Raw genomic sequence first — 23,488 nt, 5'->3', positions numbered from 1 at the left:
TGCTCTCCCATTCCACTTCTGGACCTCAGAAAACTCAGCAAATGTCCTTGTAGTCTTCCTGGACCCAGGCTGTTTATTTTCCTCAGTTGATCCCATGTCGTGCTGACCACAGGAGCTGCTGCAAAGCTGCTGGTTTCTAGAGGAAAAGGCACAAGACCAGGGTCACTCTCCCAACAAACAGGCTCTCTGCCACCCTGTTTACCCCAGCTTTCAGCCCTGGAATCCACTCAACATTGTCTTTGTTCTCTCCAACGTGCCTCCCTTAGCCCATCCTTAGATTTTTGGGCTGCGGGGGCTGGGGGCTGGCGGTATAGGGAGAGTGTTGAGAGAAACCTACTTAGTATTATTCTCCAAAATTATTGATTAGACCTCAGCCTCAGAATTTTGATGTGGAAATCAAGAATTCACCATTGTTTGCCTTCTCTCTGCATTTCTGCCTAATAACCCTACCTTAAGGGCAAAGACTAGAACATCCTTGTTGCGGGGGTGGGGAGGAGCGGATTTGCAAACTAGGAAATACCGAGGGAGGAAGCCTATTAAGCACATTGATTAATACTTCAAATATTATCCTTCTACACATGTATTGATAGGGCTTCTTTTGAGACTCCCTGCCTCAGAGAGCTCCCAGATAATTGCATTACAACATAATAAGTGAAAACCCAAAAGAGGAAGCAACTAATTTTGCCTGGAAAAGTCAGGCAACGCTTCACCGAGGAAGTAAGGATAATTGAAAGAGGGATTCCGTTAGACACAGCTGCTGACCCACATGTGTTGCAAAGAAGAACACTGAACTAAACTGGATATGAACTTGAACTCAGGGAGCCAGAAAGACTCAACCAGAACTGGCCATAGTGCTTTTCTTCTTGTGTCCATTGAGGCGAACATGGACACGATCCCTCCATCCCTCCATCCCTTGTGTATGGGGCTGCCCCCAGGACTAGAATGAAGTTGGTGGATAGCAGCTTGACACCCGCAGTCCTACCTGAGGTCCTAGAAAGCTCTGGTCTTCTCTTGTGTCAGAGCCCAGAACTTCTGAACTGGAGGCTATTTTATTTTACTTTACTTGCATATTGTATTTTTTTTCAAGTATTTTTTAAATTAATTTTTATTGAAGTATAGTTGCTTTACAATGTTGTGTTAGTTTCTTGCTGTACAGCAAAGTGAATCAGTTATACATATACACATATCCACTCTTTTTAAGATTTCCTTCCCATTTATGTCACCACAGAGCGTTGAGTAGAGTTCCCTGTACTATACAATAGGTTCTCATTAGTTATCTATTTTATACATAGCAGTGTATATATGTCAATCCCAATCTCCCAATTCATCCCACCCTCCCCTTCCCCCTTGGTAACCATAAGTTTGTTCTCTACATCTGTGACTCTATTTCTGCTTTGCAAATAAGTTCATTTCTACCATTTTTCTAGATTCCACATATAAGCGATATCATACGATATTTGTTTTTCACTTTCTGGCTTATTTCACTCTGTGTGACAGTCTCTAGGTCCATACACATCTCTGCAAATGGCACTATTTCGTTCCTTTTTATGGCTGAGTAGTATTCCATTGTATATATGCACCACATCTTCTTTATACATTCCTCTGTTGATGGACATTTAGGTTTTGAGGCCATTTTAAAAGCTTTACCTGTTGCAGACCTACTCCTTATTTTAGGAGCCTGCCTCCAGCAAATGTGAAATGGGGAAGTTTTTCCATAGCAGGCACGCCCCATCTTACTTTTGTGTACTATTTACCCTCCTCCTAGCATGAGCCATTTAGCTCTCACCTAGGCATCCGAAATTTCCTTTTGTTTTTTGCTATTTCACACAATTCTAACCTTCCCTATGTGTTCTTCACATTTAAAAATCTCGTCTTCTTGACCTTCCTGCTTTAACCATCGAGTTTACATACTCTTAGTAATCTGTTTCAATATATTAATCCTCAAAGAATACAAGATACATATAATTTTAAATTAAATCCCACTAATGTGTACATACTTGCTAATATCTTGATGTCTTATCTCCTCAGGGATATTTGTGTTTTAAAGAGGTTACTTGTTTACCTGCTTCTCCAAACTGAAACACAAAAAGGGAATTTTTGCTTATTCGTCTAACCATCCAGCCATCAAATAATATTTAGTACCAACCTTCTGTGAACAGGTACTTTGTTAAAACTGTACAACCAAGATATGTCAAAGGCTCCAGGCTTAGGGAACTTCAGGCATTAACAGTCACAGATGAGCTTTGTGGACAATGGACTTTCCTTCTTATCTCTCAGATCACAGCACAGGGGGAACAGGCTCTCTCCTTGACTGGAACTTAGACTCCTTGAGGGTTGGGTCTCCTGTTCTCTTTAGTCATACTTGCATCCCAGTGCCTTGTGTAAGTTCTGTCTGGCATGCAGAGGTGCCTAGTTCGCCTTCATCGAATAAATTCCTGACTTCGGAGACAAGGATATTCTTGTCCTAAGGCCAAAAACTTACACTAGATGAGAGATTTTTTGTTGTTCTGAATTTTTATACTTTAAATAATACACTTGGACCCTAGAACCAACCACAGTGTTTTGTTATGTATCATTTTGAATATAAAGCTGGTCTGCTTGGCATTCTTCCTAAAGGTAATTGATATTCAAGTAAAGAAAAGACCCCTTTATAACCGTTCCTTGGTGAGTTTTATATTGCAAGTCCAATTTACAGATGAAAACACCTAAGAGGCATTTATTACATATCTGTCCTGTAAATGCATCAAAGACATAAAACCACTGACTTCTTTCTTTGACTTGAATGGTTAAAATTGTCCATCATTTTAATACTTCTGAAGTCTATAATATAATAATATATAAGTTAACTTTTAAGTTTAAATAACTGTGAAAAAATATTAAAATGTAATCATATAAAGCCAAATTAGAATATTGAAGAAACTCTATGCAAAAAAATGAAAATTAATTCTTTTATTTTGATCGCAAATACATACTGCTCTCTAGAATATGGGTGAACTTTTTCCTAAATGAAAATATTGTCATAACTGAATATACACATACTACTGAATCTTTGGGTAAGTTCTCATTTGGAAAGTACGATACAGATTTCATTTTTAAAAAATGAAGTCCAGGGCTTCCCTGGTGGCGCAGTGGTTGAGAGTCCGTCTGCCGATGCAGGGGACACGGGTTCGTGCCCCGGTCCGGGAAGACCCCACATGCCGCGGAGCGGCTGGGCCCGTGAGCCAAGGCCGCTGAGCCTGCGCGTCCGGAGCCTGTGCTCCGCAACAGGAGAGGCCACAACAGTGAGAGGCCCGCGCACCGCAAAAAAAAAAAAAAAAAAAAATGAAGTCCATAAAATCTGAGTCTAAAACAGAAGAAACAGGTTTTTTAATGTTACCTTTTTAAAAGATTACCTTTATTTTAGGATGTTCATGGGAAATTCAACTTCCAGTGCCATTCTAATACATAAAAAATGAATGTCAGGAAAAAAATTGTTTCATGTACCAGCCAATGTATTTCTGTAATCCTCCCAGAAAAGATGATTGTCAAACAGACTACTTCTTGCAAAAATGCCTTCTCTGTCTCATCTCTTACTTAGCACTTTATCCTCTGCTTCTCAAGACTGAACCAGGCTCAGGAAACCCTTAGCACCAGCAGCCCACAAGCCCTGTTGACGTTTTACTAAGGAGGGATTTTGGCCTTGCACTCACAGCACACTCTTCACCTTGGAGAAGCGCCTTCTGCCAGCTGTCCCTGAGAATCAGAGGATATCCTCCATTTCACTTCCACCTGTCCGCCTTTTTGATCCTCATTATTTTTGGCAGCTTCTCCATCTATTGTGTGGTTCGGGGGGTTGACGTCTTATTGTTGTGGAAGATTACATTTGCACTCTATTTCCAGTACTCCTTGTTGCCTTTGGGTAATGTCCAAGTGGAGAAGGGGGGGAATGACAATTGACTCCCCTGATCTCAGTTGTAATTATTTAGGAAAGTGATTTGATATGATGTTATAATAGTTCTTGGAAGGAATGATGAGCATCTGAACTATATCAAGAAAGGAGAGGGCTTCCCTGGTGGCACAGTGGTTGAGAGTCCGCCGGCCGATGCAGGGGACACGGCTTCGTGCCCCGGTCCGGGAAGATCCCACATGCCGCGGAGCGGCTGGGCCCGTGAGCCATGGCCGCTGGGCCTGGGCGTCCGGAGCCTGTGCTCCGCAACGGGAGAGGCCACAACAGTGAGAGGCCCGCGTACCACAAAAAAAAAAAAAGGAGAAACATACTTGGGTGGTAATAAAGAGTTGGTTCGGGAATTGATTGTTGACGTGAGGGTGTCTGGGCTAATTGCGGATTGGGTGATGAGATTAATGGTGGCACTTGACAGAATTAGGGATACAGTCTGAGAAGAGAAATTCAGTTAAGGACATGTGTGCCTTTATACACAAACACAAACTGCTTTAAATCACGTTTGTAACTCTATGAAAAGCTCAATAATGGCACATTCCACTTATACTATAAATTAACTGATTGTAAAGTATAGCAAACTTTATTTTGTGCCCAATTATGGTGGCTATCAAACTCAATAGAATATTCTTAAATTCCCAGTTCTATAAATGAAGAATAAAACAATGATGATTACAATAATTCTTATTACAATAATTATAACAACCACCATCCTTTATTGTGTATTTTCTGTTTGCCAGGCACTAAAAATTGTTTCATATACATCATCTCAGTTAATCCCCTCAACAGCTCTTTGAACTGAGTGTTATTAGCCAGATTGTTACAGATGAGGAAATTAAATCTCAGACAGGTTTAGTAATTTGCCCTGGATTACAGCTACTAAATATCAGAACTAGGATTTTAACCCTCCTTTCACTAGGCTGTATCATCCATGTAAACTATTTTACATCATTTATTCTGATAAAACGCACCATTAGAACTATAATTATAGATGAATTGATTATTATTAGCTTTCAATAAGCATCGTATTTTGGGGGGGGGGTTTACATACACCTCTAAAGCAAACTATTTAGTCAAAAAGATCTCTCACCAAATACACTATCTAACATGCTCAACTCTTCTTTGTTATCCTTTCTTTACCAGAAATAAATTTTCCTGATACCTCCTAGTAATAAGTAGATTTAATTAATTAAGACTTTGGTTCATGAGGCTTCTCATTCTGAAGAACCATTTCTTGAGCATTATAGTTAATTTATAGCATGTGATGCTATTACAATATTCAGAATCTTTTATCCTTTTCCATATGAATGATTAGTCTATCTTTGGTACCTAATGTGAGTAGTTCTTAATACCTTTAAATAATACGCCAAAAAGACTGGGTAATGAAATTTGGGGATGAACTTTTTTCTTTTATGTTATTGTGAAGGGGACTAAGTAGAATAATACAGATTTATTTCATTTATGAGAATGTAGGAGAAGAGAGGAGATACATAATTAATACTGTTTATAAAATGAAAAAAATGCAACATATGTAGTAACAAGAACACGTCATTTTGAGCAGGTCTTTATAGAACAGACATCCCATACTGTGTTCCTCCTTTCCCACAGTCATTGCCATGGCAATCTGGTATGCTTAGCAGTTGCTGCTTAGTAAGGGAGATGTCTCTTCTAGGAGATCTCTGTGTCAGCCAAAAAAACACAGCAGTCTCATTTGGGTCTAGAAATAAGATGAAATACATAAAATGAACAGAATTTTAGCATTTTTCTTCCCATTGAAAGGATTTTTTATGAGTCACTCTGCCCATTTCTACTTTAACATTTTTTAAATGAGAACGAAGTTTTGGAGCAGAATTTTCTCTTCAAATTAAGATTCTTTCCCATATGATTGAAGACCTTGTCATTTCTAGATGTGACAAAATGTCCACAACTGAATATGAAAACCTGTTATTAAGAATTGAAATTCGTTTGGATGAAAGGCATCTAATAATCCAGGCCATGTTTAATTGTCCATTAAAAAAAAAAAAAAACCATGATCCTTCATGTCATTTCATAGACCTATCCTACTGTAATCTAAAAAATATAACTGTCTCTATTCAGCCATGACAGAGCTATTATTCACTCACTCCAAAATCATATTTTGAGTACCCACCAACTTCTGGAGTCAAAGGATTTCACTGTTGTGGTAGGGATTTCAGATGAATTATAAGAGGACAACATACAAATAAATATGAAATAATGTAAAAGAACACATTCATGGAATCATCAGTAACTTGAGAATGTTCTTGCAGGGATTCAGAGTGAGATGGGATTTCACAGGGATGACTACTAGTAACAATAAACTCAAAGTTAGTGAAAGAGGCAATGGGCAAACAGTGGCCGAGAGGAGGGGAGAGTGTGTTCCAGACTCAGGAATTATAGACACAAGAGCTGTGGATGGAAAACAGCACAGAGACAGGAAGAGGATGAGAATGAATATGAGTATCAACACTCATTTGAGGGAATTAGTTGATTGAAATATTTGAATGTTGGATAGGGTGGCTTAATTTCAATTTAGTGGGGTTTTAGTATGCATTTCAGAGAAGAAATATATAAGGAAAATCACATAGAAGAGGATAATGTACGAGTTTTTCTGGAAGCTGAATTGGCAGAGGGAGAGTCTGAAGCTCAGTGGTGTTGTCAAGGTATGAGGGGATAGCATTGTACTACAGAAATGGAAATTATCAAGCAATCTTAAATTATGTAGGAGAAAATAGTAAGGTTGGTAATGAGTTTATTAGCAGGACAACTTAGAAGCAGCCTCCTTGTGTTCAGAATGTGTCAGGGCTTGAGTCCTGGAACATTGGGAGAATGAGAATGTGTCAGTACCAGAGAGGAGCTAGGTCATTAATGCTGTGTTCGACAAGGCAACAGCTTAGTTTTTAAGTATTATAGATGAGTTGTCATTGGAAGAGCCAAGTGAAGACTCTGTGTATTCACCTCATTATATAAATAGTAAAAAAGATAATTTATAATAAGTGGGGATAAAAAGATTAGATTCATGAGAGATGAGCTAGATTTGGAGTCAGTTCAGAATAATAACTTTTTAAACTGTATGCCAGGCCTAATTCTACACATGGAGAATACAGGGTAAACAAAGGCATGAGCTCTGCCCTCATGGAACTTACAACATAGCAGAGTGAGTAGGTGAATCTTTGAAAGTAGGATAGTTCCAGGAGGCAGGTAAACATTATAGGACAGGGGAAATAGATCTTCGTTAGAGATTTGAGATGGCTACATTTGCAGGGTAGGAGGAAAAAACAAGAATGAATAAGGATTCTACAAAAGAGAAATTTGAATGTTATAAAAAGAACCAGATGTCACTTTAAGTATTGTTTGAAACATCAGTAAGTTGGAACCAACTTAAAGGTCCAGTAGTAGGAGGATTTACTTTAAATTGTGAAATATTAGGTAAACGTTATTAAATGAGATATCTATATGCCCTGATGTAGATAGATGTCTATGATATATTTAATGAAAACGGAAAGTGCAGAATGACTGATAATGATCTCATATTTATAAAGTAAGGAAAGCATATAAAAATACGCTCACACAAATATATATTTGTGCATGTGCATAGAAATAGGTCAGGAAGCCTACTCACCAAACAGTTGTTAGTAGTGGTTACATATGAGGAGTAGAATCAGGAAGGGTAAGAAATAGGGGCTTTCAGTGCATACTTCATATATTTCAGAATTATTTTTATTTTATTACATTGAGCAGGCATTTTCTTCATTGAAATTTGTATTGGAATAATTGTAGATTCACATACAGTTGTAAGCAATCATACAGAGTCCCCTCCTGGAACTGTGATGTTGCAAAATGTTGAGTCTTCTGTTCCTGTCCCACAGGTCCCTGAGGTTTGGTTCTTTCTTATTTTATATTTTTGTCTATTTTCTCTCTTGTTCACAGTGAGTAAATTCTGTTCACCTCAAGAACACTGATTCTATTCTCTGCAATATCCTTTCTACTATTGAGCCCGTCCAGTGAGTTTTTAAATTTCTATTCTTGTATTCTCCGTACTGTTATTTCCATCTGACAGATGCTGAGATTAAGCACGGGAAAACCTGACTGTAAGCTTCCTGGCAGTCAGGGTAAAACAGGAAACAAAAATCATGCATCTTCCTATATGAGAAGTAAAAACACAACAATTCTCAGTGATGTCAAAGAATTTCCTAGGCTTCTCCCTTAGACAAATTTCTCACTCTAGGAGATGGACTACAGGAGTAGCTCTCAGGATAACCAGCAAGCAGTTTTGAATGTATTTTCTACACATCTCTTGGAGGGAAATGTTATAATACAAAAGAAAATCTAAATGATTTGTCAGTTTCCAATTACAGCCCAGATCACCACATTTGACAAGGAGAAACTTTATTACAGAGGGAAACAGAAGGACTTAGTAATGAACTGGGGAAAGAGCTTAGTTCCATAGAGCCTCCCAGGTCTGAGAAGAAGTAATTACATACATTGTGATGCTTTAAAAGTATGCGCAACAGTAGCTGCTGCCTAAGTAACATCCTAAGAGTGGGGAAGACCCCATTCATCTTAATTGAGACAATGCGTGGCCTATCAGTTATTTGAGTCATGGGTTTCTATTGGCTTCCTGGCAAAAGTTGTAGAGAAAGAGAGCTCATTGACAAATTAGAGAGCTGAGTGAGATTACTGTATACAATATCTGGGAAGAGTGGGAATCATTGTTGAAGAGAAACAACCTGGGGGGTCTAAGCTCTTAGCAGTGGGGAGATTTAAAAGGAGACCATGTTGTGAGACCTAGTGGGAAAAATGATTCATTGAATATCGTTTTCACTGGGTGGCCTGCTGGATGAAATGAGTGGGAAGATGTAATTTGTCATTAGGTCATTAGATTGTAGTCTAAATATACTATTTGCAAACCAAGCAAGGATTGCTTCTAAGAAAGCAGAAGATGGTCAGTGGTGTCAAATGTAGGAGAAAATACAAGAAGATGAGAATGAAGGGGGGCATAGGTGAGAATTAGTATTGTTAGAGAGCATTTTCATCCAACAGAATTAAAGAATGGGAGGAAAGTTGTAGGAAAGATACAGGAGGTAAGAAAGGAGGGATATAGCTAATATTCTAAGATGAAAGGATCTGTGAAAAGTCACCTAGAAATAGTATATTATTGGAACTATTGTCATCGATGAATGGTGTCAGGTAAAAAGGATAACTTAAAAGTGCCCAAGACATACATGAAGAAATTGTGGAGGAGGGGATAGGATCACCTACAGGCTTTAGGAAGGAAACTGACCATGAGAACACAGATTTCTCAAAGAGACAAGGTAGAAGATCTAGAGCTCTAATGGACTTTGAATTTGGAAAGGCAGACATCTCTCCCTCTGCTACTAAAAGGAAAGATGAGAATATGAATGTGCAGATGGCATGAAACACTGATATGCATAAATTAGAATTTTATTTTTCTATGACTTAATTTCTGTGCAATGGCCCATTTCAATATGGTGATGGAAAGCTCAAGCCGTTCAAGATTCTCTGTCTTCCATTTTCCTGGTCCTCATTCCTCCCAGGCCACTGCTGAGGGATCCTTTGCTTTTATCAGTCTGCCAGCAGCCCTGTGACTCTTCCGTGACACTCAGGGAAACTATGGTTCCACATTTATGCCTACCATGTCTCGGGAATCTCTCACGAATGTCCCTAGTACTGTGTGCCCAGATACATACCCTCAGACATTCACTCTCTGGGGTCATGCTTCTTCCTCGGCTTCTAACCCAGGAAGTGTAGTTCATGGCCTCAGGGACTCTCACAGTTCTGTTTTCCTCAACTCTCCCCCATCAGTCCTCCTTGTTTCTTGTCTAGAGGTAGAACAGTGACACGTTGTGGGAGGGTGTATGCTACTGTCACATAGCATTTTGCTTAAGTACTTGTACTTATCGGAAGTCCTTACCATTTCTACAAGGGCTTTTGCTTCTGTGACCAACAAAGAAGACTGCGCCTTTTTCTGGTAGAGGTTGGGGGGCTTTTCCCGTGTCGCAAGCCTTCCTTGAAGCAACGAACATAAAACATCTTAGTTTCTTGAATGTGTTCAGGTAGAAGGGAAATGGAATAAATTGGTTAACATTTCTAAAATATTAAAATACCACAAATACCAACGATGAAGCGAATGAGAGTTTATTGTGTATCTGTAGGGTGCCAGGCATTTCTTCATCCCTAACAACTAGCATTTTATTTTATTTATTTATTTTTTTAATTGGGGTATAGTTGTTTTACAATGTTGTGTTAGTTTCTGCTGTACAGCAAAGTGAAGCAGAGTTCCCTGTGCTATACAGCAGGTTCTCATTAGTTATCTATTTTATACTTATTAGTTAGTGTATATATGTCTAACAACTAACATTTTAAATGTAGGTATTATCATTACCCCATTCTAACGGTGAAGAAACTGAGGCTATGTGAGGTTATATAACATACAAAGAGTCATACTGCTGATCAGTGGCAGAGCCACTTGCCTCTGAACTGTACCCTTCACTCTCTCTCTGAAAGTAAAGTTAAAGGGCAGAATGCAGTATGAACAACCTTCAGAGAAAGCCACAGTGGGTATTCTTGGTTTTAGTCACCTGTAAGGAAATGATGGTGGGGAGGGCTGGTGGAGTTACAGAAAGACAGGCACTGGTAGTATCAGATGGAGGAGAGGCTGAGAAGTTGACGGCTCATAAGACTATGGGTTGAATTCTATTCGAAGCACCATTTTAAAAGCAGAAGCAGCACCTGTGGCAGGAAACCCAAACTGGTAATTGTTGTCAGGCATATAGAGGGAAGTGGAGAGTTTATGGTCCTAGAAAGGATAATAGAGAAGTAAGTGATCATAACGACTAACACAAGCTGGTAAATAGAAGCCTTATGTTTTGGAATAAAGAACACATCACTGAATTTGGAAGTAACATGGTACTTCATAATGAGGAAGCAAAGATGGAGGTTAGCAGGGTATCAGAAAAGGTGAAGAAATTTGAAACCATGGTGTTGAGAGATCATATAATTCCATATTACTTCCCATTATTCTTATTACCATCTCTTATCCAATGGGTTTTAACCTCAAGTAGCAATCTAAGAAATGTCCATCACTTGATGGTCTGGAAACAAAGCCATGGACTGAAGGTACCAGCTCTCTTTTTCTTCTCATTATATGTAGGAAGAAAGAAATGGAAAAGTCAAAGACTGTACAGAAGAAAGAATATGACTTTAGAGTGATGAGACCTGATTTCAAATACAGACTCAGTCTCTTCTGTGTGATCTTAAATGAAAGAATAGTTATATTTCTATGACCACTTGGTTGAGAGGCTTAATTAAGATTATGATTAGGTGCCTAATATGGGATCCTGCACATAGCAGGAGCTCTATAAATGTAATTTATTTTTCCTACACCTTTATTCAGTCAACAAATATTTTTAGAGCAGCTAATTTTATGCCACAGATAATGTATTAGTCAGCATAGGCCACCTTATGCTGTAGTAATAAAGACTCCCTAATCTCAGTTGCTTAAACACAACAGAAGTTTAACTCTCTCACCAACTCAAAGTCTGCTGCATGTTTAGATGGCTTTGTTGGGCAACTCTTCTCCATGTAGCAGTCCAGACCACTTCACTCTTTGAACCTAACCATCTTAATACAAGACCTCTGCAAGGATCACTGCAACAGAGAAAGTGCTGTCCAGAACTGCTCTTAGAAATTTCTACCTGGAAGTGACACACATCAATCAGCTTGCAATCCATTGGTCAGAACTAGTCCTGTGGCCTCTCCTACTTGAAGGGGATGAACGTGGAGTCTTTCGTGTGCCCAGAAAAAAAGAAGAACCGAATATTGATGAACACAAGGAATGTCTTCCACTCGCAAGGCACTGGGTACTTAGTAGTGAATAAAGCAGGCATCATTTATCTTTCCCTCATGGACCTCTCAATCCAGAGTGACATGCTGCTGGGAAAGTTACGGCATCTGAAAAGAGCCAGGTTTCTGCCCAGGCAAGGCAAGGAACTAGATCAAAGTGATTGCATTCAATAAGTATAAAGTTATGTGGGAAAACAGGAAAGGATAACAGTTGAGTATAAGTGACAAGTATGGAGAAACTTAGCAATCCTCAATAAATATTTACTGAATGAATGTTAAGTGAGGAATAAGAAGAAATTTAGCTCTAAAAAACTAAACGGGAAAGGCGACAGAGAGAGAACAGATACAGGAAGAAAAAACACATGGAAACAGTTTATGCTTTTCAAATGTTCTGAATAATATTTGGGAATAAAAGCTGTTCTTGCTATATCTGCTGCTTCCAGTAAGCCTGAAATATTCTGCTCTGGTCTCTTCTGCCATAGTTGGGCTGCACAGGAATGAGTTCCCAGCCAGACTGTTTCATTCTTACCTAGTCAAGAATGTGGGAATTGTTGGGAGACTTGGACTCTGACTCATATTCTAGAATGTTTTATGATGAATCAAGTTTGCTTGATGGGCAGCTGTCAAATCTAGAAGTGTCACAGGAAATGAGGAATTATGCCACTATAAATACTAAAAGTGCTACAGAGTTAAGCAAAAATCCTTATGAATACAATTTTATGGCAGAATGTTAGAGGTGGTTCTTTAAAGCATTAAAATGATTGACATAAAAAATATTTATCAAAGGAATGATAGAAAACATGTAAAAAAAAAAAAAAAGAGAGAGAAACATTTATAATGTAGCCCCTACAGATAAACCCTGTTAACATTTTGGTATAGTTCACCCCAAACTTTTTTCTAGGCACATACATCCATTTGTCTTACAAAAATAGATCATAAAATGTGTATTGCTCTGTCACCTCCCTTTTACTTAACAGTATTTCTTGAATATATTTCCATGCCAAAAATATACTTCTACAAAATTATTTCATGGCTGCAGCGTATTGTATCATATGTATGTGTCAAAGTATATTTCTTTATCATCCCATTATGTTGTTTACAGATGGTTGCTATTATAAACAATGCTGTTATGAACATACTCTGGCTGAATTTCTGTGCACCTCTTTAATTATTTCATAGGGTAACTTTTCTAAATTGGAATTACTGTGGCAAAAGTTATATACAATTTAAAGCTTATTATGTACATTACCAAATTGCCCTCTAAAATATTGTTGCAATTTACATCCCTACCAGCAATTGATGAGAGCAGAAGAAGAGAGTTTAGGAGACCGTAAGTCTACAAATGTGGTTATAAAGAATTGACGGTACCATTAAATGTGTGTTTAATCCTGATAGCTGTTGACAAAAAGGGGCACTTGATATGCTATTTTTATTTTTTAATTTTTATTTATTTATTTATTTTTGGCTACGTTGGGTCTTCATTGCTGCACGTGGGCTCTCTAGTTGCAGTGCTTGGGGGCTACTCTTCTTGCAGTGTGTGGGCTTCTCATTGCGATGGCTTCTCTTGTTTCAGAGCACAGGCTCTAAGCGCATGGGCTTCAGTAGTTGTGGCACGTGGGCTCAGTAGTTGTGGCTCGCGGGCTCTAGAGCACAGGCTCGGTAGTTGTGGCACACGGGCTTAGTTGCTCCGTGGCATGTAGGATCTTCCCAGACCAGTGCTCGAACCCGTGTTCCCTGCATTGGCAGGCAGAATCTTAACCACTGCGCCATCAGGGAAGCCCAATATGTTATTTTTAAAATACCTCATCCTATATTTCATGCTTCATTCTAAAATCATAAGTATGAGAACTTCACATTAGATTTCTTAGAAAGGAATTTAAGACAGATTCACATTCTCTGCTAAATGGGTCCATTAATATTATGGGCGCTAGGATAAGATCCATGGATGATCCATTGGATATCTGCAGTGAGTTCCTCTCTTGACAAAATATATTGAGCTCTGTCATTGCTATATCCGTGCCTTGATATATGGCTGTGGCTGGATATCTGTGCACATCTTTAATGATTCTCTGAATAGTAGGCAATTTCCCATTTGTCTAAAGAGAAAACCGAGAAAAGTTTTCAGCTAAATTGACTATGTAAACTTTGAGGGGCATGGATGAACTGGCCAAGTGTCTACTTATAATATGTAATCTACTAATTTAGACATAGATAATACTTTAAAGCATATATCTTGTAGAATATTTTTAGAAGTATTTCTCTCTTCTCAACCTTATAGTTTATGATGTCGTTTTAGTCTAACTCCCCCTCCCGTGCATTCTTGACATCAGAATGGTACCACCTTTTCAGGCAGCTGGTATGTTTCTGCCACCTGTCATCTGGAATTCAGTCTAAGCGGTTTGGGGTGCAAGATTGTGAAACCGTATGATGCCATCACTGGAAATCTTTTCTCTGGCCATAAAAACCCACTTACTACTCATAGTCTCCAGTAACCACTTACTCTATTACTTTTTTTAGTGATCTTTAAAATACTTGTTTTCAAAAACACTTTGAATTTTTAGGTCATGTCTCCCAAAATAATTACTAACTCAGTATTAAATCCCTTGGCTTCTGTTTTTACCGGTCCCATCAAGCGAATGACTGCTAAAACTATCCAAAATTCTCATCAGTTGGCGTCTCAGGTTAATGCTATTTCCCTAAACTGTACTTTGTTCAAAATAAAGTAATTGAGAGAGTGCCTGGTATTGTGAGAGACTTTATAAGGACTTTAGATAAGATGCCTCTTTTTCTGAGGGATAATTATATGGAAGAAGAATCTCACCTTACATTCATCCATATATTATAGTTTAAACAAAAAGAGAGGGGATTCATGCAAATCTCTTTTGTGTTCTTATGCAAAGTGACTCTTGAATATGAGAGCTTTTGTCCACCTATAAAAAATATCTTAAGAATATAGTAGGATTGTCATGCATTTATCTTGTATAGAAACACTGAAAATATAGGTTCATGAAGCCTGCTGCTTTGAAAATATTCACATTGGAATCTTTTAAGAACTACAGCTTCTACCCAATTAAACCTCCTTCCAAGCCCAAACCACATCTACTTTTACTTTAATACAAAACCAACCAACCAACCAACCAACAAGCAGCAGGAAATATTTAGAATAGATATTCTCTCAGGGACCCATAGCCAAAATTTTTGGAACTCAGAATGAAAAATTTAGAGAATTGAGTGGCTAGATTTTCCTGTAGTGTTACTCCCTCCTTAAAATATATTATGTTATATTGTTTCCATTCTTTTCATCTACGTATTTCCAAGAGATCCAGAGTAAAATAACGTATACTACAGGTTAGGTGGCAGCTATTTGATTGATATGGTTGAAGATAACATATGGTGTATTCTTTACTTTAAACTGTTTTGAGTCTTTTTTCTTGCCCACAGCAGTAGTATATGTGAGAATTACCCCAAAACTTCCCAATGGTACATGTGTGTAATACCCATCATCTTAAAAAGCAATGAAAAAGCAGAAACTAACACACCATTGTAAAGCAATTATACCCCAATAAAGATGTTAAAAAAAAAAAAAAAGCAGTGAACATTTTGCCACTGCATTCTTTATTATTTGAAGCAAATCAAACTGAGAGCTTAAAATAAATTGTTACAGAACTCTAATTCTATAAGATCTTACAATTCCAGGAGATTATACATGCCGTTTTAAAATGTTAATCAGAAGATGCATTTGTTTTAATTCTTGATACTGAAAATATTGACTGAATTGTGAATTAACACATTTAGGGTTGCAGATGTCATTTTTCATGAGATTTCCTGAATGATATAATTTTCATATTTCATATAGCAGTTTGATCAATTTACAGATTTATTTTACATAATTAGTTGGTAAATGAGAAATTCAATTGCTGATATATAACTATTTCTCTGAAATATAGAAAATAAGTTTAAATTCTGAATTATAAATGAAAAAACAAATATTTTGAAGACATCTGGTCCACATCTGTCTGAAATAAGATAATTTAAAACAGTGTAATTAAATGCAAGAACTACTGAAATATTCACACCTTAGAATGTAAAAAATAAGTCATTCCATTTTAGTGTGATTTCTTGAACTGGTGATTTTTTTAAATTTTAGTGTCCTTTAGCCTCTCATTCTGTCATTACAAAGAAGACTGACAAGCTAAGCAAACAAAAATAATCCATGTTTTTCAAAGCTTCTACTAAATGAAAGAATTATCTTTATTACTATTCTTTTATGCGTTGACTAACCTCCACTCCTAAGTTAATACTCAGCGGACTTAGACTCAGGCCTACCCCCTTTTGATGTATTTATAATTCTCCATTCAATTATTAAAAATGAGAGATTAGTGAGAGAGTCTGTAATCTCACTCCCTAAACTGTGTGTTCCTTGTGGACACAAAGAGGCTCAGTAAATGTGAGAGAGAGGTACTCAGACTCATGGAAATGAAAAGCATCTTTGGTACATTCTCATGATCAGTAGAGAATCGTCCTTTGAAGACTGGTCTTTTCTTTTGTTAAAAACCTGTGTTAAGTGGAAAATTAACCATTTTAGGAGAAAGGAAAATAAGTAGACTTTCTATAGTCTAACCAAAAAATGTGAAAAAAACAGATTCTCCTTTAATAAAAGGCTGCAGAGCCTTGAGACTTCAATAGGACTGGGTTTTGATCCATGATAGAGGAATTAGATTCATGAAAACACTTAATACTAATGCTACAGTATAAGGGTGAGGGAAGATCTCAGCTTGGATGCCAGAGGCTCTCCTAACTAACAGTAGACCATGAGAGGAACTGATACTATGAGAAGTGAAAACACTTTTCCTAACACATACCCTAAGATATCACAAGTTTTGTTTTGTGTTTTTATTTCCAGGGAGCATGATAAAGATCCAGAGAGTTTTTTTAAGGTATTGATGCATCTTAAGGACTTACGACTCAATTTCCACGTATCTGTCCTTGGAGAAACCTTCACAGATGTCCCAGGTGTTTCTTTTGAATTTTCTAGTGTGTATTTTTATAGATGACATAAGCTGTACAACTTAAGTATTAATTTCCATGTTTCCCTTTGTTAGAATAATCAAGATGAGCACTGTTAACCAAAAGGTTATACGATGGCATTAAAGTGTGATTCAATTAAAAAAATACTTAAGTAAACATTCTTTGATTTAAGTTGAGAATGTGAAGTCATCTCTTTTATCAAATATAGTTTATACAATGCATCCTGATGTAAATAACATATATTGCTTTAGGCATCTTAACACCTAAGCAAAGTGGGAATTTGTAATTGGATATACACCCTCTCACCGCTGGGGTCACTGGTTTGATTCCTACTCACGTTGGTAATGGCTGAAATATATTACCATCTGTTAAGTGACCAGTGTAAAGCATTTTGGCATCAAACTTGTAATGTGGAGTAGACACATATCATAGTTGTCATTGGTCCATGCCTTTTTTACTGAACTTGAGAAAACAAACAAAAATCCAAAGCTGATAGCAGCAGGTCTTCTCATCCTTAATGCCATATGGGGCCTGTTCCAAGCCATTTCCTTCACACTGCATCATCCCAACCACCGTCCTAAGCACTTAGGTGTTCATATTTTTTAAGCTTTGGGTATTCAGCTTTTTTTGTAAACTCCAAGTATACAGACAAGAAAAGTTCAGAAATGGCCTCTGTCATCATGCTTTATGACTCTTAAGGACCACTTAAAGTTTACCCTCACTTAGCAAGTACTTTTTGATTCTGGTACAACACAAGGAAGTACACCCAGCTTGTACCTCAGTAGCTTCATCTGATATGGCTCATCCTCTGCCCCCTGCACTTATGGACACCAAACTTTTCTCAGTTCCTCTAAGATTCCAGCCTTCTTTAAACCTTTGCACATTTGCCTATTTGTATTTTATTCATTCGCTGTCAGCTCAAGGGCATTTTCTTTCAATGTGAAGCTTTGTAATGGTCTCATGGCACCCTATACTTTTACCTCATGGTGCCTCCCTCAGTTTCTAAGCATATAATTATGTGTAATTTGTTATCTCACTCCCCCCGCCCCCGCCACACACACACATAAACATTAGAATGTAGGTGCTGGGAGGACAAAGATTATGACTATCTTGTTCATCACGGTACCTCAGAGCCTAGTGCAGTGCCTGGTACAAGGCTGGAGCTCAATAAATATTTGTTGAATAAACAGATAAAAATGTAAACTCCCTGCCCTCAAGCAGTTTATAGTTTTCCTGAAGAGGGAACACTTTTGCATAAGGACGGTAAACAGAGGGAAACACAGGATAATGTAATCATATATTAGTACTGACACATGTGGCTTAGAGTAGGCTGTTAATTTAAGAGCTAGAACTTGAATAGCCAAAGGATTAGGATATTCCAAAAGGGGAAACAACATGGGCAAAGCATAGAGAAGCAAGTATTTTAGATATTGTACTTAAATGAGAGAACAATTTCAGTGATTAGTGCTATGAGGTCACTAAGTAGAATAGAAGATTCTGCATGCAAAACTTAATAAGTAAGTAATATATGGGCAGGGTAGGGCCAAAGTATGGAGGATGAGCAAAGTAGACTAGGTAAAGGTAAAAAATAGGGAGCCTCGGTCTTGAACTGGAAAGAAATATGATAAAGCGTGTATTTTAGGAAGATTTATCTTGCAGTGATATGTAGGCAGAATTGCAGTGAGACTCTGCAGCGGTCATACAAGTGTGATTCTGTGAGGTGGTGGAAGAGAGATTAGTGAGAGGGCTGTAGGAGAGAGACGTTCTCAAGGAAAACACAGAAAAGAATTTGATAGATGGATGGCTGTCAAGAAAGAAGGAAGAAAAAATCAGCTCATTTGCAAAGCTAGTGAGTTCAATTTTGTTTGTGCCAGTTTTGAGGTGTTTGTGGATGAACTGAGGAAAGAGGCTGGAGGATATCCCTAAGCAGGAGGCTTTGTAGCCAGCTTTACTGTTGGGTAATTTTAAGCCACCACTACAAAGAAGACTAGGTTCTTACTCAAAGGGCCATGTCCTTGGGATCACAGCTCTCCCTTCCCACACGTTAACACTGAGCTATTTAGATCAGCACTGGGGATTGAAAGTGGATTGGGGAGCAATTAGGGGCCCAAGAACTGAGTGCTCAGTAATTACAGGCTCACTCTTTTCCTCACTTTGGTTCGACCTCAACACATACTTACTGAGCACTGTGGAAGGGGGATTTTACAGTGTACAAGACTCAGTCTGCACCTCAGAGAGCCCTGCCTTGGGGAGACACTTACATATAATTAACAGGTACCTAGGATGCTGTGGGATCATTAGGGAATGCTGTGGAAGACCATAGGAAGGGTCATATTACCTACGTACACACTTCTGTTATTCCCGGTCCCAACTGGAGCACCTTTCTGCCCTTGCCTCTGGCCCATCTCTGTCACTTCAAATGTGAATCAATTCTCTTTAAGGCTACAGAACTTCACCTTGCACATAGGAGGAGCCCAAGTTGTTGGCTGGATGACTGAGCCTGGGAGATTTCCAGATTGTGCTCCTAGAAGGCCACCTTGCTAGTCTTTACTCCAAAGGTTTCTTCACAGGCAGTTCTGTGTAACTTCTGCCATTTGTATCACTGTCCTAGTTTGACAAACACTAATATAGCACTTGCTGTATTTCAGGCATTGTTCTAAGCCATTTATAAATGTTAACTCTTCTTAACAGTCTCACTCAGTATTACTGTCTCCATTTTTCTTAGGTGGGGAAACTGAGGCACAGAGAAATTAAGTGAGGTCACATAACTATCAATACATAATACTTTTAACCACTATGCTGTGCTACCTTTCCATTTTCTTGTTGTCTGACCCAACTGCTTCTCTAAGTTTAAACATTAATTTCTTTTCCCCACCTCACCATCCAGCACTTCACACAAAGGGTTACCTAGCAGGCATACATTTCTTTGCCTGTTTTCTCTTCTAGGTGCTCCACTAGCATATCTAAAACCCATACCCTAAAACCAACTTATACACTGTGCAGTATCAGCCAGAAGGATAACTCTGAACACTGTTAACATTTGTGAGGAAGTGGTTTTCTTGTAAATAATTGTAATAATAATCATTATTATCCTGTTAATTGCTATTATTTATTGAAAGTTTGCTTCTTGCTTGGTCCTTTGCCAGGTTATTTCATATAATGCTCATGATAATCCCAAAGGCGTAGGTGTTATTATCCCATTTGATAGATGGAAAAACTGAGACTTTGAAGGCTTGAGTCACTTTGATTACACTCCTTATGAGTCAAGTTTTGCTCTTTCACATACAAGCCTAGATGTATTGGAAAACCAAGAAAGGTTTAATACATGATGGCAGGACCATTAAAATACTCTTTTTTTTTCCCTTGAGGTAAGATTTATGCATATAACATTGTACAAATTTAAGGTGTACAATGTGATAACTTGATACATTTACATATTGCAATATGATTACCAGTGTAGCTCTAGCTAAGGTCTCTCACACATCACATTATTATTTCTTTTTCACAGTGAGAACATGTAAGATCTAGTCTCTTAGCAATTTTAAAGTATATAATACAGTATTGTTGACTATAATCGCTATGCTGCATTTTTGATCTCCAGGACTTATTCTTACTCTAGTTGCAAGTTTGTACATTAATTACTCTATAACCAACTTCTTTCTCCTTCCCTCTACACAGAACTGGTAGGGAAAGGTAGCATATCTGAGTGATGGCATTAGTGCTAGTGAGTTTTACCGCCCTTTTTGATGAAGCAGACGACCTCCATTGAATTTCTTTTGAAAATGTTAAAACCACAGTAGAACAACTTTGTAGAGTCTTCATACTGTTGATTATTTCCAAATTATGTTGCGGTAAGGTTATTATCATCCTTTTTCTGAAAAGTGTAGTAGTTGATTATCGATTCTAGTTTATAGCTACATAGTTTATCATTCTTTTGCATGATCCTTCCATTTTACAAAAGAGATGCTAGATCTAGGACTATCTAGTGACTATTCCAAGTTCTCACAGCTGGGCACAGTGGGCGAGACGGGCAGTAGGTAGTGGCAAGGTTAGGAGTAGAACCTGGGAGTCAGTCTCCTCATCCCTACTCACTTCTGTATGTATTCAACACATGTTTTTTAAATATCTACTTTATGCCAAGCACTAAACTAGATTTTTAAGATGAAGTGGTGAATAAAACAAACATCTTCTGTGATGTTTGCATCACGGAAGTAGTCTAACTCCAGTGCATTATCCATCAGTTCCTAGAGCGCTTAGCATGTGCCAGGTACTATTAGAAGCCCTTTGTGCATTGCCTTGTTTATTCGTCACAACAGCCCTGTGAATTAGGCACTTTTGTGATTATCATATTGCAGCTGCGAAAAGTCAGAAACAGGGAGGTTAAGGCACTTGCCTGAAATCACGCATCCATCCAGATATCAATCCACAATTCAAACCTTGTCAGCCCACCTCTCTGCTATTCTCCTCTATGTGGAAATCCACAAAATCATCCCTCTTTTATGGGTAAGACAGCAGGAGGTGATAATGGTGGAAAATTCCTGGCTACTCATATGAAATCATTTCCAAAATTCCTGGCTACTCATATGAAATCATTTCCATTTGCTCTTTGCAAATGGAAAGTTTAAAAACAAATAAACAAAGAACCCCCGCGAAACCTCAAATTCATTTCCTAAATATATCACTCCTTTGATATTAAAGTGAACTCCCTCTTCTTTCTGCCATCTGTCTTCATCACAAGAAAGGTGTTAAAAACAATATGAAGTGGGAAGATATTCCAAATAATACTTGGTATATATTTACTGTTCAATAAATACTATTTGAATGAATGAAAGAATAAGTCTGGTGTAATAGAATAATGTAGTTTACATACTGTATCAGATATATTAAAAACCTACATTGAAATGATTTCCAAATATTAGAGAGTTAGTGAATGAAAATAGAGAACCCTAGGACTTAAGGAAGTTCTAAGTGGTTTTATATTATATTTTCTGTTTTCATATAAATGACCTCGATTTACCCTAAATCTATTTTTCAATCTGTTCTCATCTTTCAGTTCTTATATCAGTCAGAATAAGCTAAATTATGCCAAGCTAGCAGCCTTAAAAATCTCAGTGGCTTAAAACACTCAACACTTATTTTTTATTCATGCTCTATGTTTATTGCAGGTGAGCAGTAGTGTTCTATTTGTATGGTCACTCAGGGTCCCAAGCATATAGAGAGACCCAAGCAACCACCATCACAAACATTACCAGTTACTGTGCCAGATGCAAGAGAATGTTCTTCCATTAGCAGTTCACTGTTCTGGCCTAAAAGTGACATAGGGTTCCACTCGACTCTTTGGCCAGAACTTGTTGCAAGGCACTGCCCAGCTCTAAGGGGCAGCCAGGAGATGCAATCCTGCTTTGAGCCCAGAATGGAGGAGAGCAGAAATAGTTGATGAAAAGCCCTACTGACCACCATAGCTCTGACCACCATGCATCATGATCTGTGGCCCATCAGAGAGAAAATCAGGCCGACCCAAGATATCTGCCTTAGTCTGGGTGAGTCTCTCCGTGTTGAATAAAGAACTTTTAACAAATATGAGAGTACTGCCCACAGCCTTCTTGCTAGAGACAACCCAGCTCGTGTCTGAAGACACATCTAGCAACTGTGTCCCATTAAGCTGAGTTGATATGCAGTCGAGTTGCTCTCTGTGGGAATGGAGTTAATATCACTTACGGTGATGGCATTTTGGAAAGCTTATAGTGTCAGTTAGGAGTACTTTTGCCCTCCACCACCAGGGGATATTTGGCGGCGCCCAGAGACGTTTTGGTTGGTACAACTGTTGTGGGGAGGGGAGGGTACTACTGGCATCTAGTGGGTGGAGGCCAGGGATGCTGCTAAACATCCTACAGTGCACAGGACGGCCCTCACAACAAAGAAGTATCCAACCTAAACTGTCAGTAGTACCAAGATTGAGAAACTCTGATTTATAAGAATTAAAGTCAGAAGATCAGGTTTGGGACTGGGTCCTGTAGCTTTCTAGGTTAACCTCAGTTAATCCATCTGTACCATACAAAGGAGAAGATGGGAAAGAGAAATAATAATAATAAAACCACCCACCCTATCTACTCCTTTGAGTTATATTGAGGATTTCAAGCACAGTTATATAATTTGGGAGCGGGGAGGGAATTGCTTTCAAAACTACTATGCAGATTTTATTATAAGACTCATGGACTTCTCTTCAGAGTTTATACGGAATGAGTCTTTAATGAATTTTGGATGAAAAGAGGACATTAATGATGCTGAACCTTAAAATTTCATTCTTGCCATTATTTTAATTATTTTTAATCCAGAAAATTGAAAGGTCATTCTGCCACATAAAGCATCCATCACACTCCATGTTACAAATGAACCAAAAAGCTCCTCAATGCAAATATTTTTAGCTTAGGCCAATTCTCATGGCAAGGTCACATCGTTAGCCCTTAAGATGGTATTTTGTTTTGTTTTGTTTTTTTAAAGAAGAAGAAGCAAATACTTAAGATATCAAATCAATGGAATGTGTTTGTATACTTAATAATTTCTCACAAATGATAACTCTGAACCAAATACTTTTTTCTATGAACAGCCAAAGCCTTACATCAGGATTCTTCTTTCCCT

General features: G+C 38.1%; 1 protein-coding gene across 3 annotated transcripts in view; it reads left to right on the top strand.

Moving 5' to 3' along the window:
• Positions 1 to 23,488, top strand: part of QTMAN (queuosine-tRNA mannosyltransferase) — a 310,769-nt gene that overhangs the window by 268,331 nt on the left and 18,950 nt on the right. For 2 of the 3 annotated variants that reach the window (XM_007467471.1, XM_007467472.1), the window contains one exon: positions 16,725 to 16,834. The exons of the other annotated variant lie outside the window; for it this stretch is intronic. In XM_007467471.1, the coding sequence (XP_007467533.1) occupies positions 16,725 to 16,834 (110 nt within the window). The remainder of the gene's footprint in view (positions 1 to 16,724; positions 16,835 to 23,488) is intronic. 3 annotated transcript variants of the gene reach the window in all.

Source organism: Lipotes vexillifer, unplaced genomic scaffold (assembly GCF_000442215.2).
Source record: "Lipotes vexillifer unplaced genomic scaffold, Lipotes_vexillifer_v1.1 scaffold265, whole genome shotgun sequence".
Classification (NCBI taxonomy): Eukaryota; Metazoa; Chordata; class Mammalia; order Artiodactyla; family Lipotidae; genus Lipotes; species Lipotes vexillifer.
Note: the sequence above shows the minus strand (reverse complement) of the source record. Positions and strands in the feature narration are given on the sequence as shown.